Genomic DNA, 20080 nt, shown 5'->3' on the forward strand with positions numbered 1-20080 from the left:
ATTTTATAAGTGAGACCAAAAATAAATATGAGAGAGAAACCATTCAAAGGTAGAAGATTATATTTACCCTCTAAAGTACAAATTTAAAATTTAGAGATCCAAATTCAAATAATATAGAACAGATCTAGTATAAGATAGAAAATCAAAGAAAAAAACTCCTTTATCTCAATTTAATTTTTTGAAGTAACAGTTAAAGGACTCATCTACTTCTTCTATTCACACCTAAGTTTTTTAAAAAAATTCAAAAAATTTCATTCATCAAAATTTGATTCAAAAAGAGTAACAATAAGTCTTTAAATAAGCCCCTAACAAATAAATTTAAAAATAGGACAGTGCTACGGTGCGGAAGAAATTTTTTTTCAGCAAATACTGAAAAGACGTGGTGAAAAATGAGTTTTACGCGTGTTAAGTTAGGTATACTGTGCCAGGCAAGTTCTGCAGAGATATCACAGAAATTGTCCGGTGCATGGAAATCATTAATATTAAATTTGTTGAAAAATTAATGTTGTGATTAATTGTTGGACTTTTTTAAAATTGACCAATAAATTTAATTCTATATTTTTACACTAATAAATATTAGGCTTATTTTTCATTGCTTTTATGTTTTTATAAAATTTTTTAAAATATAAATAAAAATATTTTTATAAAATCAAATTAATTTACGAATTCTAAATCCTTAAAATTCTAAATTCTCAAAAATATATACTAAATATTTGTCAATTTTAAATTAATATTCACTAATTTTAAATTTATAAACTAATTAAAAAAAAACTAAATATACCTCATTAAATCTTAACATTAAACTAAAAATCCTACACCCTTAAACCCTCAAATTAAACCCTAAAATCTTAATAATTTAACCATAAACCCTCAAATTTAAACCGTAAATTCTAATGGACCTAATTACTAAATTCTACACAATTAACATTCACAACCTAAATCGTATACCCTATATTGTAAATCCTAAAATCTAAAGCATACTATGTAAATTCTAGCATATCGATTTTTCTTTTTCTTTTGCTACAAAAAAATAACTCATTTATTCAATTAAAGGCTTTTAGGTTATTACTCTTTTATTCTAAATTTGATAAGTTGAACTCGTAAGTCTGAAATTGAGCTCATAAATTAAATGAATCGAACTTGAACTTAAAGAAAAAAAATAAATCCAGGAAGAAATAACCTAGAAGGGTGTGAAATTATAAAAATTGAAATAAACAAAGCTAGTAGAATGAATTTCATAATTTGAAATTAATAAAAACTTGAAAAAAAATAATTTGAAATTTTTTAATTTAAAACTATTAGTAATTAACGTTGCATAATATATTTTAAAATAAATCATTCTAATTAAACAAGTTAAACAAAGGCACTACTAATGTTTAAGGGTTTTTTTATTCAATATTATTTTTTATTTTGGATTGAGTGTTTAGAGTTTGTAATTTGAGATTATAGTTTAGGATTAGGTTAGAGTTGGGGTATTTTAGATTTGGGATTTGGGTTTAGAGTATGTTCTTGAGAGTTTAGTATTTAGAAGTTAGGATTTAGGGGTTAAGGGTGTAAAATTTTTAGTTTAGTGTTTAAGATTTAGTGAGGTATATTTAGTTTTTTTTTTTAATTAGTTTATAAATTTAAAATTAATGAATATTAATTTAAAATTGACAAATATTTAGTATATATTCTTGAGAATTTATATTACTATTATATTATCATTGTATTATACTATAAAATTTATTACAATACAATTCTGTTTTAACTTTTTAAGTTATATTGGTTGATTATGTTATAACTATAAAATACAAAATTTCTCCAGTATCATTTTAATTATCTAAAAGATTTTGTGCAAAAAATTTATACCGTTCATTTTTCGTACATTGTGGGACTCTAAATCTAGTTCATAAAATTTGCAAACATGCCTCTAAAAGATGCAAGTGCCCATCTAATCTAACACTACGCTCTATACTATCCTCTTGGCTCCGGAGATTTTAGCGCTTCCGTAGATACCAAACTAAATGCACCACCAAATGCAATTTTTGTTTTTTTATGACATCCTCGTGAAAGTGTTCTTCAAACTAAAAGGAACTAATCGTGATTATAATCATATTCTAGGAAGCTGTTATAATATGGCAAGCCATCGTCGTTGAAGTGGAGGAGCGAAAAACATTCATCACAAAAGTAACAAGGGTTTTGTGGTGTCCATTTGTCATCGGCTGTTACCTTTGTAGCTCTGAATATTTTGCAAGCACTGCATTTCTTAAAAACCGTTTTCAGTTGAAAGGTGACTATTGGATAAACCGTCCGATTATGCACATCATCGGTATGAAATAACCTCATATCTCGAATCACTAAGGTATGCGTGCAATCACCCTGCAGATATGAAAAAGATAAATGTCAGGGAGGCCAACATCTTTTTATTAATATTTGCCAACACCTTATTTTTAACTAGGGTTTAAAGTTTATGATTTAGAATTTAGTACTTAGGATTTTAGTGTTGGCCAAAAATGATAAATTTTGTTAGTCACGTAGCATTGCTCGTACAAAAAAGAAAGCAACTGTGTCGTGATTTCTTCTAATATATTTTGAGCAAAAATTAGATGCACATCTAACATTCTATGCATAAGAAAAATCATGGTATTCAAGTATCTGTAGTTAGCCCTTTTACCCTCTGATGTAAAATTGCAAAAGCTAAGCTACACTTCCCTTTGATTTACCATACGTGTCTATGGGAAGAGGGTAATAACCAAACATTAATTCCGAGAACTAAAACGAAATTACCTGGTGACAATAGAGGTATCCAGCACCAAGTCGAAATAGTAAGTCACAAAAACGTATCTTTTGCATCTCAATCGATGCAAAGCGAGGCAAGTTTGATGCAGATACTTCACCCATAATTGCTTTATGTTTCTGGTGTAGTCTGCCACTTATAATATATTCCCATTTTTTTTGCACCTCCTCCTTTGAGTTTCGGAGCCAATCCAGTATAGGTTTGGCATAATTAATAGCAGATGGGTCTCTCAAATCAGTGTAAAATACATCCTACAAAAAAGTGACCTTTTTGTCATGTACAAGGAATAAAAAATCACCTTAATACCAGTGTAAAAGAGATGCTTACTTCAATGAGAAAATATCCAGAAGGATCATACTGCCCAGCTTTTTGCATCACCTGGTCCATTGAGCAATGGATCTTGTCCCTTAAATCAGTTAAAGGCTGCTTTCCAAGAACTAACAACTCTTGGGTCTACCAAAATAAAAGTAAAAATATCAAATACGCAGAGATGAACCTGTTGTTAATCAGCTGTTTTGTGGTAGTTAACTTGTTATAGGAGAGTTTTTTTTTTTCAGAAATTACATATTGAATTTTAGCATTGTTAAAATCAATATGGTATTGAACTATTGATGTTGAATACCTTGACACACTGTCGAACATTATGGTAAACCTCCACGGATAGAAGAACTTCAGGAAATGTCACAGGTATGTGTTGTTGAAGATCTGCTGCACTGACCTGCCATACATTAAACCAGAAGAATGACTAGAAGCGCATACACATGGAAAGAAGAAGAAGAAGAAGAAGAAGTTAAGGCACACACAAGTCAATTACGGTTCGAACCTATTTGTAGTATAATAATGATATATTGGATATTGAACAAATATTAGGAGTCCATTATTGAGGAAGCAGCCAATGAAAAAGCATCAATTCAGGATAGCAGCGAACTGCATCGAAGTCACAAATGGAAATCTTTAAGTAATGCCTGATTTATTTCCGACATGAATTTTAATGCTTTTAGTTGGTCAATAATGGTCATAAACTAACTACTTAAGAGATAAAAGTTAGACATATATATGATCCAACAAAGAGAACAACATAAACAAGAAATACAGCAATTCAATAAGGCACGCATCTCTAAGTGCATACAACTTAGTTAATTACTCTAACTACTAACAGTAGGATAACATTAGTGTGCATATTTTCCAATTTGAAACCAAATGATTTTTTATATCAGATAAGAATCTCAAAGCAACCTTTTTGGTATAATTTGTGGACCTAAGTGATCTCATCCTTTCGTTCCTGCCTGGTTTGAGGGTTTCAATGATCTTGCAAGCAGGACTAAAACAAAGACAAGATACATTAAATTAGAATAATAGATAGATCTGATGAAAAATGGAATAATCACATAAATAGTAATGATACCAACTTAAATGAATGAAGTCTCGCTGATTCCTTGTCTTCTTCTTGCCTTTGTTTGATTCTCACAACTTGCTCCACCTTTTCTATACAACCACTCTGTAAATTAATGAAATAAATGATTATTTTTGCTTTTCTTCTTTTGAAAAGGACAAAAAAGTTGGATATTAGAGAGAGATATTTTATATTGAAAAGCTAAATGATCATAAGTTCCAAAGGGATTGTGCACACATATCCTTTCAAAGTCTATATGTGAAAAGCTTCGATTTCCATTATTTATTCTAACAGCAAACTTAATTGAATCACACAACAGCAAATACAGAAACAGTTCTGACACATCCTTTGCACATTTAACATGCTTATATCCACTTGATCACGTTTCGATAAAAAAATAAAATCAAATCAAATCAAATCAAATCGACTTAAATGCAAAAGAACATAATTGAATCCAGATGATTCAGCTCATACACGAAACAAAATTGCAAACCAAGATGAAATGTTTAATATCCCATTTTAAAGGTGGTGACCCAAGCCCAAGCCCCCGGCATTTTTTTAGGGGCCAACCCTTCAAGTTATAGTTCATGTATATATAAAGATAAAATGTCATGGCATATCATGTATGTCACTATCAACACGAAAGAAACAATTTAACCATAAAATAATGCCATGAACATAATTTCTTTTAGAGAGTTGGCATACCTCAAGAATAGGAGTATTTGTTCCTTTCCGTTTTTTCCTTGACCTCTTTTCATCACCCCTACAACAAATCCAACAAGAAACTCTTTACATAATTTGTTCACTGCAAAGTGTAAAACTTGATAGAGAAAGAAATTGAAAGAGATGCAATAAGATTTTTTTTTGTTAGGCTCCCTGTATATGGCATTTTCACTAAAGAATTTACGACAAGTATCAATGTAGTACAACTACATAAACATTACTAAGATTCATGTATTTGACATAATTGCAACCAAATTGTTAGGTACCCAAGTGAAGAAAAAAAGAAGAATGAGCGAAAAGAAGCAATTAAGATAGTTAGAGAAAAGAGTGGTAAAATAGCTCCTTCGCCTTTTATTTTACAATAGAAGAATGAAAGAAAAGAGAGATGAAAATAAAATAAAGTGGGACCAGCTGATGTAACAAATAGGACAGCTGGAGAAGTTATTGGAGAGGGCACGAATGAGGGATGAATCCTGTTATAGGAGAGAGTATTGAGAGTGTATAAGATTGATGAAGGGAATCAATATGGCAGGAAGGATCTAGGCTGCGAAGAACCTTAGGAGAGTGGTGGCTCCTCAAATGCTACCTTGCTCCCTTCTTTTCAGTACTTAGTTCTTATATGAATATATCAAAGACTGAGAGTATCACCTTGATATGTTCCAGCTCCTCTGTTTCTTATCTACTCTCTCTTTTTTAATTCTATGCTACATCTACTACTCTTATTCTGTTGCTACTTTTAGTCTTGCACATATCCACAATAAGGTTGAAGGAGAGAAGCAATACAGCTCGAAAAAAAAAAAACTAAGAGTCTGAAACCTAGTATAAAATGAATTCAGATAAGGGCCGTCTACATTAGTGTAATAACTAACAAAAAATCATGCATGACTAACCCCACTTTGGATTGGTCTGAAGGTGGTGGACGATTTTCATTGTTCTCCATACCCTACAATAGCACTTCCATTAAATCTGTTCAAATATTAAACAAAAGGAAAAATATAAAAGTTCATGGAGAATACCTCAAATACTTCCTTCAAAGACATATCCATTAGCTCGTCCTCTGTAAATATTTTAAGATCATCAACCCTGAAAATGTATCAATACCATTAACAAGTAGAGACCCTATGTATTAATGAGCAGTGATGAGAGGAGGAAAACAATAACAGTAAGAATGCATACGAGACATCATCATCAGAGATTCGGGTGGCATCTTGTGATAATTCAGCCTCTAGATTCTGCATAAACAAAAAACAGTTTTTCAAAGAAGACTAAGGGGAAAAGGTAGCAAAATTGTTGGGGAGAGAGAGAGAGAGAGACCTGAAGTTCAGAAATTATAGAGTTTTCAAACTGAGGAACCCTTGTGGAGGGGCTGACCATATTGGGAACATAAATGGGTCCACCCCTTGGAATTGAGAGATCACAATCTAGTGCTTCTGGAACTGAAGATTCTATGAAATCCATTGCCGTACAATACACAACTTAACCACCAAAGGCACAAACAGAGCTTCCTGCTCCAAATTACTAGACAAAAAGATCCAGGCAGGGGAAAGAAATTTGAAGAGGTTTAGGAACGAAGTAGGTTCTTTGACCAGGCTCTACTATCGTTGCTTCCACTGTGACATGCCTACTGCCATTCAAAAACATAATCATCAGACATAAAAGGATGTCCCAACTCATTCACCAGAATAAATGTCTGGCATTCATACCGAGGCTATAATTACAAATACAAGGTTTGGCTCAAATTTGGCCATGCAGTTATAGCCCATCACCCCAGAATCATGCAGTCATTTGAAACCTGAGTACTTGCCATTGATACAGGAAATCAAGTAGTTATTAAATTTGATTTGGTGAATGACTCAGCTGAGGCACTGAGTCAATATTCCACTAGTGGGTCACTAATTGAACCGGTTGAACAAGATATAATTATATAATAAATCCAAAATTAATTTATTGATTTGACAGAAACAGCTAACTCAATTTAATGAGTACAAAAATATAAATAAACAAGTATAAGACATTTCTAACCAAAAGAAAACAGTAAACCCAATTAACCACTTAAAAAACAGATGACAAACAAGACACAATTAACTCTGAAACTTATCATAGAATTAGAGAGTACGCTGCCCAGCATCAAAACCAAACAATTCCAGTGCCCACTGTAAACAGCATAGTCTCACACTACAATATCTTATAGTACACTCCAGCATCAAACTAAAAGCTCATTTTGTGACAATTGCAACAATTGAAAATCAATGTTCAGAAGCAAAAATGACAGATCAATAGTTAAATTCATCAAAACATCAGATCACATAACAACGACAAATCAAGGGCCAAAACGATCCATCCATATTCTTCTTATGTATTATGTTTATGTTAATTGTATTCTCCAGGCATGGAGAAAAATGTAATAAAACTTGACAATTTTTTTAAATATTGACAATTCTGAATTTTGATTAAGTTCCAAATTTATTACATCAGCTGATCAAAGCAAAGCAAGCAATTTCAAGGGAAATAGCCTGTAAAGATGCAGCAGATCCTTTCACACATATTACAAATTGTTAGGCATTTGAAATGCCATATGTTCAAGATCCAAATAGGAACAAAATATTAATCAAGAACTGCAAACAATCATATGCAAGGCACTTATTATATCGTGTTTAATGAAGATGGATTAGGAAACCTAAATGGCCAGCAAAACAGAAGCAAAATAAGGCCTATCTCCTTCCATTTGTCTAATTAAATTCTAATGGCAAGCAAAACAGAAGCAAATTAAGGCTCCAGAATGTTAATTAGTCCATTCTTTCTTAAAGTAACAAGGTTTAATCATACACAAGTAAATTAATCAAGCTTAATCACCCACTGTATTTTAACCCAATCTAAGAAAATAGAAATTTCAAAAATATTCAATAATCAAGTAATCAAAAGCCAAGATATCGAGAGCGGCAAACAAAAGTACAAGAGAGCACACCGTTGGAGAGAGCTGACTGGCGGCGAGAGAGTACAGAGGAAGTGACCGAAACTGGATGAGTAGAGAGCACAACAGCGGCGGAGAGAGGCACATAACACCAGAGGAGAGCAGATTGGCGATGAGGTCACAGGTTGCAGCCTCGCTGGAGAGATATTACATAGCAACAACGACGGTGGAGAGAGAAGACACAGCTAAGAATAAATCAATACCGCCTATGTAAGAATAAATAAATCAATCAATACTAAGAATCAAAACTTAGAGCAACAAATTCATCTGATTGACAATTTTCAACAACGAATTCAACTATGATAATTTTCAGCAATACAAGATTTAGCTAGGTGATTATTTCAGCAAGACAGCAACAAATTCAAGGCTCAGTGATAATTACAGCAACAAAATTGAAAAAGAAAGAACAGGGGAATTTGTTGCAACTCACCAAATCGGGGGACCAGCTGCTGGTTGCGCAAAGGAAGCTGATAGTGAGGCCCGAGGCAAGAATACAACAACGACGACAATCCCCGGGACCTGCTGGTTCTGCCGCCGGCGACGACGAGCGCAGGAAAGGCGCGCGACTGAGTGCGAGACGGCGACGAGACGACGAGCTTGAGTGCGAGACTGGAGACGAGAGAGCTTGAGTGCGAGAGCGACAGTGAGAGAGATGAGCGAGTGACGAGACTGAGTGGTGAGTGCGAGAGGAAGGAGACGTTCGTTGAGGTCTTGAGGCTGATCACTGAGCAGATTAGGGTACGTCGTTTTGATGAAACCCAGGCGTATCAAACCTTTTTTACGGGTCTGATGTTAGGCGGTTCGAAGGGTGGTTCAACTCGACCAAATGACAGAATTTCCAGTCAAACTGTGCCTGTGTTGAGCCGGATCCGATAACTGGTTTTTTATTTTTTGTGTTAGGGTTAACTACCAAAAACTCCCCCGAATTATTTAAACGCCGACAAAAAATACACCCAAATTTTACTATCGACAAAAATACCTTTAAATAATTTAAAAACACAACAAAAATACCCAACAGTAAATATGTATTTTCAAAAAATGCCTTAGAGATTAAATTTTGATGCAATTTTTTGTAAGAATAATTATAAAATTGAGATATTATTATTTTTCTAATCATGCTTGCAAAAAATTACATCAAAATTCAATCTCTAAAGTATTTTTTAAAAATACATATTTACTGTTGGGTATTTTTGTTGTATTTTTAAATTATTTAAAGGCATTTTTGTTGATAGTAACATTCGGGTACATTTTTGTCAGCGTTTAAATAATTAAGGGGCGTTTTTTGCAGTTAACCCTTTGTGTTATAATTTAAGTGGTTTTTTTGTTTTTTTTTTATTTACAAATTTGAGAGGTAGATTTGTTATGGAAAATTTTTTGAAACATGTAAATTAGATTCTTAATTTGTTTTACATCAAACAAAATTTTATTTTATCACAAATTAGAATCTCTAATTTGTGTATTATGAACATTTAACTCTCAAATTTGAGAGTTTAAATTTTTTTTAATAAAATAAATAAAATCTATATAAAAAAACATATTAATTAACCATGATATTAAATTATATACAATGTTTTTCTATTACTAAAAAAATTGGCTCAGATAACTATCCAAAAAAATGTTAAGAATATATTAGTGTGCTGAAAAAGATATTTTCGGCTGATTCTTTGTTTTTTAAATTTTGTATGCAAATTGGAGGGTCCGTTTTGTTTAGAGGATACGAAATTCACTTAAACAAAATCGGACCGTGCGATATCTCCGTGATCAAATCGGATGGTCCATTTTCTCTGTTGATTTGTTTTTCGAATTTGGTTCTACTAGTCACTGGGTCCGAGTTGTGCATGAGGACTATTTTTTTTTTAATTTACAGTAAATGAAATCGGACGATCCGTTTTCATTATTATATAGTATTTTTGAATTAGGTTAAACAACTCGGTTGGTCCGAGTTGTGTGTGTATATATATACTTGTGAAGGTGTGCGAACCGTAGACAGCCGACCAGATCCAAGTTTCTTCATCTTGTTCGACTTCTCTTCTTCTTTCTCTGGGTCTGGTGTCTGTTTACTTGGGTTGGAAAAAAAAATTGATGGTAAAGTTTCTGTTTTTGTTTAAGTGAGTGAGAGGAATGGATGATAGAGTCCTTTTAAAAGTGTATTATTTTGGTCAGATTTTGTTGCAAGCGCCTGAAGGAGTAAAATTTGTTTGTGAAGATCCGTTAGATGTTGTTATTCCCTTCACAATTTCGTTTGAAGAGCTTAAAGGCGTGATTTGTGAGAAGATATAGATTCGTATATGTCAAGAAAAATATTATGTATTTTATACAGATATCCTGTACCAGTATTTGGTGGATTCGTTCAATTTCAGACCAAATATACAACGGATGAGGCGAGCATGCAGGAGATGTTTTCAATGTATATTGAAAGTCGTGCTCAAATCTCGTTCATCGAGTTGTACATTGAATTCGAACAATCTGAGGCCGACCGAAATATTTTACGAGAAGACTACAATAGTGACATTGAGGAAGAGTTCGAAAGCAATTACGAAGTTGTTGGTCCAGACGGAGATGAAGAGCAAGGTGACGACACTATGGCTCCGAATGTGACAGACGTGGCAAATGCACTCGCGAACGAGGTGCCATTTGAGGAACCATCTTTCATGCGAGTTTTGGATTTGGAAGCCATGCATGCTCCAGAGTTTCTGGGCTATATGAGTGCAGGTGTCAATCTATTATTTGTAAAAAAGTTTATTTAGTCAAGTTTAAGATAAAAATATTTTGAAATAATTAGTATTTATTAACCAGTATTTATTTAGTTATTTTGTTAATTAGGATTTATTAATAAGTATTTATTATAGTATTTATGAAGTTATTTAGGCAATTGGTATTTATTTTTAGTTATTTAGTTAAATCGTACTTATTTAGTTATTTAGTTAATTAGGATTTATTAATAAGTATTTATTATAGTATTTATGAAGTTATTTAGGGTATTGGTATTTATTTTTAGTTATTTAGTTAAATCGTACTTATTTAGTTATTTAGTTAAATCGTACTTATTTAGTTATTTAGTTAATTAGGATTTATTAATAAGTATTTATTATGGTATTTATGAAGTTATTTAGGGTATTGGTATTTATTTTTAGTTATTTAGTTAATTTTTATTAATTTAGTTATTTAGTTAATTAGGGTTAATTCATTAGTATTTGTGATAGTATTTGTTTTTAGTTATTTAGGCGATTACTATTTATTTTTAGTGATTTAGTTAATTTGTATTTATTTAGTTATTTAGTTAATTAGGATTTATTAATGAGTATTTGTTATAGTATTTATTTTTAGTTATTTAGGCGATTAGTATTTATTTTTAGTTATTTAGATAATTTGTATTAATTAACAGTATGTATTAATGTGTTTGTGTTTTTATTTTATTGAGATTGAGATAATAACGTAATGTAAAGCTTATTTATATCATTATTAATGTTGTCAGTACTGATTTACTTTTAATTTTGGTCATTACACAATCGTTTATTAAATACTTATGGTATGGCTGCCGTCCTGACAGAAGTTTCTTTAGTCGCAGATGGTGAATTCGCAGATGGCAAAAGTTTATTAAGTCATTCTACAGACTTAATGAGTTGTTCACACGGAAAAGAGCTGAGGCAGAGGCTCGGATCAATGATGGCCATGTTTTTTCTGAGCATGTGACCTCCAAAATTCATGCAAATCAACTTGCATTAGGAAACATTCAGGTTAATTGTTTCGACAGGCAGAATGAGGTCTTTGAAGTGCGCGAGATGCCAAGTGGAGTGGAGTATGCTGTTGATCTCCGTCGTCAACGATGTGACTGTGGTGAGTTCCAGGTAGACCGGATTCTTTGTCGGCATGTGTTTGCATGTTGTGCAAATCAACGACTAGATTGGCAGGTGTATGTGCATTATGTTTTTAAGATGGACCAAGTTAGACGCGTTTATCGGGCTAGGTTTAGGCCACTCGGGAATCTAACTACGTGGCCTTCTTACAATGGTCCTCGATTCGTACCAAATCCGTATCTGAGACGCGTTTCCAAAGGTCGCCCCAGGATGACGCGCTTCTTGAATGAAATGGACACACAGATGTTACGTCGTTCGAGGCGATGTAGGCAATGTGCGGCTGACGGACACAATCGTAGTAGATGCCGTCAGGGAGGTGGTCCAGGTACTGACCATAATGCGCAGTAGATTCATATGATATTTGAAAAAAATGTAACTTATGTACATGTACTTTATGATAATTGAATCATTGTAACCTTATGTACATGTACCTTATGATAATTGAATCATTATAACCTGTGTCAATGTACTTTATGATAACTGAATCATTGTAACCTATGTCCAAGTAAAGATTCACATGCAAAGTCATCATATGTACAATTGTTTAATGAAATTTAAGAAATTCATCTGAAACAATACTTAGTTGGTACTTAGGAAAGCTTAGTCATACATAAGTAGTTAAAGTATACTTGACGAAAGATAACTGATACATAGAGAAAACTAACTACACCACAACTACTTTCTTGCTGTCCACTTTTCAAAGTTCACAAGGTTCTTACATTTCTTCGCAGCCTTTTTGAACACAGACGACGTGTATCGACTCGCGCTACGACGCGGTAGATCAATCCTGAAATTGTAGCATTTGCCTGTCTCAACGGGAGTACTTTTGTCACCTGTATATAATGCAATCAGACCAAGCAAGTATATAGTATAATCAACCTTAACCAACATACCATACATGAATATAATATCATCAATTGACCAAACAAGCGTATAATTTAATCATTCCTACCCAACAAACCATACAATACTGTGATAACATCAATTGACTGAATAAGTAAAGCAATATTGAACCTGCGTCATTACAGGATTTTTCATCCTGGTCCATGTCCTCATCTTCTTCCTCCTCTGTGTCCTCGTCCTCATCTCCCTCGTCTTCCTCGTCATCTGGCTCATCCACTAAGTACTCATCAGTCTCATGCTCAAATGTCTTAGCATTTTCTTCAATCAAAGTCATCAAAACATGGTTTGGGTTTTGACTATTCAGAACTCCTCGACCACCGACACTCCTACTAGAATCACCAAATACAAATCCTCTAGAAGCAACCGAGTAGGTGAGAAATGGATACCTCGCGTCAAACGAATGCCTACCCACCATGAAGTCGGCCTGATGGCCATGTTGTGCTTGGTCGGCATCTGAGGCCATGAACCCAAGCAACTGGCTAAAAGAACCTCCGTCCCTTGAGTCAAACTGTGGCGTAACCCAATGCTGCTGATGTATCGGGAACGACGTAATAAACTGTGTCTGAGGTACATATTGGCTTGTAGAATGATGTTGTTCTTCTGGCGGTGGAGGTGGAGGTGGAGGTGGAGGTGGAGATGGCGGTGGAGGCAGTGGTGACTATGGCTCCTGCTCTTCATTTATATCATCCATAACCTGGTCACCCTCAACATCCTCTTGGACCACAAGATCCGACAAGTTCAAGTGATCGCCATACTTTGAACGGTACCAGTACATATAAGTATCTAATGGCTACTGTGGAGCCATGGGTTCCTCAGTAAGAACGTGATTATACCTGTTTGTCCACTGCATCACCCAAAATGAATGACTCGTGGCTGTGGCCCAATTCAAATTCTTAGGACCAGTTAAGACTTCTCCATGTGCCCGGTCTAGATTCCGTTCCTGATGAGAAACTCCCTGAATGAAACCGAACTGTTGTCTAAACCTGTCGGTAGCATGCCATTCAATACACTCAAAAGATACCAACGGAACCGTTGCACTCCAGATCACCGAGTGTATATAGATTTCTGCAGGAATTATGTCTGGATCAACACGATCAACAGAATATGCAACCCACAAAAACTGGTAACAATAAAGCAAACAAATAATTAAAATCCAAATAACTAAATCACTAGAATTGACCCAAATAGAACGTTAATGCAAACACACCTGGCTTTCCTGAAGATCATCCAAGGCCTTCCTAAAATGAGCAAGCTTGAGATATCTATAGACTCGGTCTCCACGCTCCCAGTTACACCACCTAATATAACGCATCTCATTAACATAATTGGATTCTAAACATGAAGATACCAGGTAAATGTAAGATAATGTAACCTGTTTGCAAGCGGAAAACTACGAGGTTCCCTAGGAATCAGCGCTAGATATGGTAGGCGCATCCATGCCCAACACAGTAGAAGTGTTAGCGGACCATCAATTTCCTTACAGTCAAAACGTGATACCCTGCATAAACTCCTGTACAGGTGAGCTAGGCATGCTGATCCCCAACTATACTGTCTAATACTAGCAAAATCACTCAGCAGAGGTAGAAACTTCCAGTGGACAGATGCCTCAGACTTGTCTCCAAACAAGATCGTACCGATCAACAACATGATGTGGCACTTAACGTACACCTGTATACTGTTCTCATCAGTCAACTGTAACTGTTCTTTTAAATCCCGTAGCCACGTCAGTTTTATGCCGCTTCCTCGACAATCCGACTTTCTCGGTGCGACCCCAAATTGGTGCAGACACTCCACCTCTAAGACTTCTAAACTACTCAAAGTCATCCCTGTCACTGGAAGGCCGTCGGTCGGAAGACCAAAGATCATAGCCACGTCTTCTAGTGTCACGGCACATTCACCAACCGGAAGGTGAAAGGTATGTGTGTCCGGGTGCCACCTTTCCACTAAAGCATTTACCAGTGCTTTCTGACATTGAACAACTCCAATCTGGGCGACATGGTAAAACCCAGTTGATCGTAAATACTCCTCCACTCTCTTATTGTACCGATCCGGAGGGACATGGTGATCACATGTCAACATCCGTAAACCCTACAAAAGCATAACACAAGCACGATTCAAATTACACAACTATCATACATAATTTTAAAAAATCTAATTAAAACATATAATTATATTGAATCCAATTTACTAAGTAATAACATTTTTATCTCTAATTTTAATTAATGTACATAGACCCTATATCTAACTTACTGCAGATAATAATCACTAATACATACTTTCACTTTCTATTTAACTAATAATGTTCAAATGTAATAATAATAAAACCTCAACTAAAATAACATACTTCTGTCTATTAAAAGGCTAACAAGAAACAAGTAATTACTACCAAAAATGCAAATACATTATACTACACAGATCCTAATTTACTATTTAAAATTATCAACATTGTTCCAAGAAAATATACACCAAAAGTATCCTAAAATTATAATTTTTTAATTAATTATAACAATTAACTAATTAATTATTATTTCTAAAATTATTATAAAAGCTTATAAACAAGTCATTTTTAATACTAATCTATTATATTGAAAAAAAGGTCTAAACAAAAATTACTTATTTTTAAATACACATGTTTCTAACTATTACTTAAACATATAACCATAAATTCTTAAAATTAAACATAACAGTTAACTACTCTAATTTCAAATATTATTACAAAAATTTATTATATTACAAACAACTCTAAACAAGAACCAACTACATTTACACCTTATTTAAACATTTATTTTTAAATTTCTATCAATAAAATTATACACTAACTCATATATATGTTCTTCAGTTCAACTCCTAACAACTATAAATATAATTAAATTTCTAAAAATAAAAAATATAATTCTGAAAATATAAAAGAGATTTAACAAAAAAGCTTACATAATCAGAATAGCTGAGATATTTTACAATGTGAAGTTCTGGACGATCAACATTTCTAGGTTTTGATTTCTTTGACATTTTAGCTTTTTTTTTCCTCAAACAGATGAAGCTGAAAACGTTGAGGGAGGAAGAAGATGAAGTTCTGTATGCTAGGTAGGGAAGGAAGGGAAAGTGAATTTCCTAGGTACGCATGCAATGACTCTTAAAGGGGCACCGTCTGTGGGAAGTCCCACGCCAACAACACGGGGCCTATGAAAGAGCAAATCGGATGGTCCGCTTTTAGAGGAGGAAATCGGAAGGTCCGAGTTCTCCTAAGCAACTCGCACGGTCCGATTAGTGTCTTCCTGACACCACAACCCGGTAAAACTCTCCTACTCTCCATATCTGCGTCCTACACTAATGTAGCCTCCATAAGAAAATTAATTTGCGGATATTTTCCTGCAGGTGCTAAAACTAGGTGGCATGGTGAAAGAGTAAATGCGTATTTATGTTGCTTTTAAACTCTCATCATTTAGAGCATCTCCAATAGTGAGTTCCTCTTTCACTTTTTTCTGACATATAGGAATTCTAACCATTGGAAGGGAGAAGAAATGAGTTCCAGCACGCTGTTTATGACGCAAAAGCTGATGTGGAGTTACTTTTTATGACAGGTGGGCCATAAACAAGAACTGGGATGAGTTCCCTACTGAAAATGATCTTATGTGTGATAACAGATCGTTTTCAAATAGTGATGTATATGGACAATATTAGATTTTTTTATTTGGTATCACATTAAGGTCTATGTGTTTTTTTTTTGTTATCTTGTTGAACAAAATGAAATGAGTATAATGTATCACGTTGAAGCTTTTTTGTTTGCTGTATGTTTTTTGGACCATAAAATATTTTTCGGACATAAAAATTAAATTGGGCCATAAAAATGCTATTATAGTAATAATAAATCATTTTTTTATTTCTTAATCTGTCGGGTTAGAGATTACTGTAGATAACAAAAAAATAAATTTTTAAAATAAATAATTTAAATATTTTATTTATAGATATAAGTAATTTTTAGGGCAAATCACATTAATAAACCAAGGGAAGCAAAATTTTACACAAATCTGCCAAATCAAAATCTGCTTCATGAATCAACCAATGCACATTTACATGTAGTTCGAACCAGTCTGATTCGAACTTCATTTTTACATAATTCGAACCAGTTTGGTTCGAATTTTGAAATATTAATGAGCTATCAATTCAAATTCCATACAATACTCTTTTGTCCATTTTTAATAACTCATAAATATTTTTTAATAAATTTTTTTAATAAATTTATTTAAATTATACTAAAAAAATATTTGATCCTATGCAAAACAATTTAAAAAAAATGGCTTAAAAAATATTAAGAGTACTATAAAAATTTGTAACGTTCTAATGACTTAGGACATTAAAGAAATACTCTGCATAGTCAATAATAATTTAAAAATTAAAGAAAAAATATTTTTATCATGTATTTACCTAAATCACTAGAATACTACAAACTTTTATAGTACTCATAACATCTTTTAAGCCATTTTTTTAAAATTATTTTGTATAGAATAAAATATTTTTTTAATTATTTTATATGGAATAAAATATTTTCTTTTATTTCTAAATTATTATTGACTATGTAGAGTATTTTATTTAAAATTTGAGTACATGCATGTATTTACCTAAGTTATTAGAACGTTACAAATTTTTATAGTACTTCTAATATTTTTTAAGCCATTTTTTTTAAATTGTTTTGCATAGGATCAAATATTTTTTGTAGTATAATTTAAATAAATTTATTAAAAAAATTTATTAAAAAATATTCGTGAGTTATTAAAAATGGACAAAAGAGTATTGTATGGAATTCGAATCGATAGCTCATTAATATTTTAAAGAAGTCTCGTAATTAAATATTTTGTTAGCTTTTTTTAATGTATAAAATAAAATATATATTTATTTAATTTTTAAATTATTAATTTTTTTAATAAGTGTATAATTCGAACCAAGCTGGTTCGAATTAGTGTGTGCGTATGTTTGTGTATAATTTGATCCAAGTTGGTTCGAATTATGTAGAAATGGAGTTCAAATCAGGCTGGTTCAAACTACATATAGATGTGCATTGGTGGATTCATGAAGCAGATTTTGATTTGGCGGATTTGTGTAAAATTTTGCTCCCTTTGGCTTATTTGAGTTTTTTACCCTAATTTTTAGTATATTTATCAATTTTTATTTTTTTTACATATTTTATTTATAGTGTAAACGAATTAAATTTGGTTATATCTCGTTTACATGGTAAAGAGATAAGACCCAATTTTATTTGGTTTTATCTCATTTGCAAACGAGATATATGGAATTTGGAAAAATACACATACTTCGTTTATACTGTAAACCAAGATTCTGAAAATTGGTTCAAACCAACCGGTCAAATCGGTCGAATCGCGAACCGATGGCAATTACAGTTTGGTCATACTCCAAAATCGTAGAAACAAAAAAACCAGAATAGAACCGCTAAATCGGCCGGTAACCGATTGGTCAAACCGAACCAGGACCCAACCGATTTTTTGAATTTGACCAAAAACATTGTGTTTTGTGACCTGATCCATTAACCACTACCAATCGTCCAATCCAGCAACCCTAAGTCCGTAACTCACTTCACTGCCGCACATCGCTCATCTTGTCGGCTCACCTCTACAGTAAGCACTCCTTGACTCCTCCTCTCCTCGTTGATGCAACCAGCGTTGATCACCCCACCCACGTTCCTCTGTTTCTGGTTCGTTTACTTCATCTCTGTCGTCGGCTCGCCGCCCAAATCGCCTTTTTGCTCGCCTCTCCATTCTCTACCGCGAGTGTCGTTGCATGCTTCTTCGACGTCGTCGACAGTAAACTCCTCGACTCTAACCTGGTCGTTCTTCTCTATATCATTCTTTCCTGTATTCCCGACTCTCTGACTCCCAAAATTAATTTTGAGTTTATCTTTTTGTCCAATTAATTTTTAAGATTCTAAACTGAATTTGTGTTCTGAGTTTGGAATTGGATTATTTATTTAATTTGTTAAATGCTGACGTGATTCTGAATTCAAATTAATTTGGATTCTAAGTTTGAAATTGGATTCAATTTAGTTTTTGTTGCTGCTGTGTTTTTAATTTAGTTTGAATTCAGAAGTTAAATTCAGCTGCTGATTAATGGATTAGAACTCAAACTAAATATAATGATATGCTTTGGCTCTCTTATATTCTTAAGGTTTAAAAATTTGTAATTGAATTGAACTTTGTTTTATGTTAGGATTATATGATTCTTGGTTTGAAGATCTCCATTATTCACTTTATGTAAAATACAAATAATGTTCTTATTTTTTATTATTGAAGTTATTGTTGAATATTTTTTATTCTGATTTTTTGTTGTTGATGTGATGACACATTAGGCTGCGTTTGTTTACAGATATATAGGACACTGAGACAAGATTCAGAGACACAAAATCGTGTTTGAGAGAGGAGACATGGACAGAGACAATGTGTCCAAAGACACTGAATTAGTGTATTTTGTGTCTATCCTAACAGGAAGGACACGGACACACTAACAAGTGACACAACTTATTTTTCATTTTTTTCATTATTTTTGTTAATTTTTTTATAATTATATTTTTTTATTATTATATTTTTCATCTCAAATTTTTTGTAGGGCTGCACATGGATCGGATAATATCCGCATATCCGTAGTAATTATCCGCATCCAATCCGAATTTTGCGGATATTATCCGATCCACACTATGGTAGGATATAAATAGCATAATTTAAGAAAGTAAACCCTAATATGATATAAATTTTAGTGTGTTGTTTTATGAATTTTATGATATCTTGTTTTTAATTTTTTATGTTATACTTCAATTTAGAATAATTAAACTTAAATCTTTGTTATTATTTTTTTTTTATTATTCAAGAGAACTTTTATTGATAATATTTTAGGAGTAAATAGGCTTAAGCTGTTAAACAGGTGAAAAATGAATTTTATGGATATTTTTGTAAAAATAGCCAAATAGAATCTTAAAATAGTTATTTTTTTAATTATGCGGATATACCCGATATCTGATTCAATCCGATGCGGATCGGATATGGCCTGAAAAAAATACGGATATCGTATCTAATCCGATCCGATAAGTGTAATGCAGATCGGATAGAATTTTAGGTTATATCCGATTCGATCCGATTCGTGTACAGATCTAATTTTTTGAATGAAAAAAAAGAGAATAAATTAGATTTTCATAATTTATTTTAATTTATCACCAAATAAAATATAAAAACATAAAATTTTATGTCTCTATATCTTATGTCTTTTTCTCAATATCTTATCTTATCTTGTTTTTAAAAAACAAACGTAATTTTAATGTTATTGCTAATTATTTGATTTCAACTTAAAAATTTATTATTTTGTAAATTTTTAATAATAAATTATAGATGTTGTGAAACTTTGAAGCTAGTTTAGAAATTATTAAGTTTGAATATCTAAAATTATACATTAAA

At 32.7% G+C, this 20080-nt stretch overlaps 2 protein-coding genes across 7 annotated transcripts; both read right to left on the bottom strand.

Moving 5' to 3' along the window:
* Positions 1792 to 8435, bottom strand: LOC107629840 (snRNA-activating protein complex subunit). 6 transcript variants are annotated; one of them, XM_016332758.2, is made up of 13 exons: positions 8297 to 8435; positions 7861 to 8072; positions 6210 to 6516; positions 6077 to 6127; positions 5912 to 5978; positions 5786 to 5838; positions 4878 to 4935; positions 4189 to 4277; positions 4016 to 4100; positions 3402 to 3497; positions 3107 to 3232; positions 2770 to 3030; positions 1792 to 2361 (listed from the first exon to the last, which is right to left on the bottom strand). In XM_016332758.2, exons 4-13 carry the CDS (start codon positions 6100 to 6102, stop codon positions 2077 to 2079), a joined length of 1146 nt encoding a protein of 381 aa, XP_016188244.1. In that variant the 5' UTR covers positions 6103 to 6127; positions 6210 to 6516; positions 7861 to 8072; positions 8297 to 8435; the 3' UTR covers positions 1792 to 2076. The 6 variants fall into 6 exon arrangements, with proteins under 6 accessions (XP_016188244.1, XP_016188245.1, XP_016188242.1 ...); XM_016332759.2 differs by having other exon boundaries at positions 5912 to 5952; positions 6072 to 6127; XM_016332756.2 differs by having other exon boundaries at positions 6072 to 6127.
* Positions 13130 to 15704, bottom strand: LOC110269410 (serine/threonine-protein phosphatase 7 long form homolog). The gene is made up of 5 exons (XM_021117218.1): positions 15558 to 15704; positions 13999 to 14714; positions 13834 to 13924; positions 13460 to 13746; positions 13130 to 13298 (listed from the first exon to the last, which is right to left on the bottom strand). Exons 1-5 carry the CDS (start codon positions 15633 to 15635, stop codon positions 13130 to 13132), a joined length of 1341 nt encoding a protein of 446 aa, XP_020972877.1. The 5' UTR covers positions 15636 to 15704.

Source organism: Arachis ipaensis, chromosome B03 (genome assembly GCF_000816755.2).
Source record: "Arachis ipaensis cultivar K30076 chromosome B03, Araip1.1, whole genome shotgun sequence".
Lineage (NCBI taxonomy): Eukaryota > Viridiplantae > Streptophyta > Magnoliopsida > Fabales > Fabaceae > Arachis > Arachis ipaensis.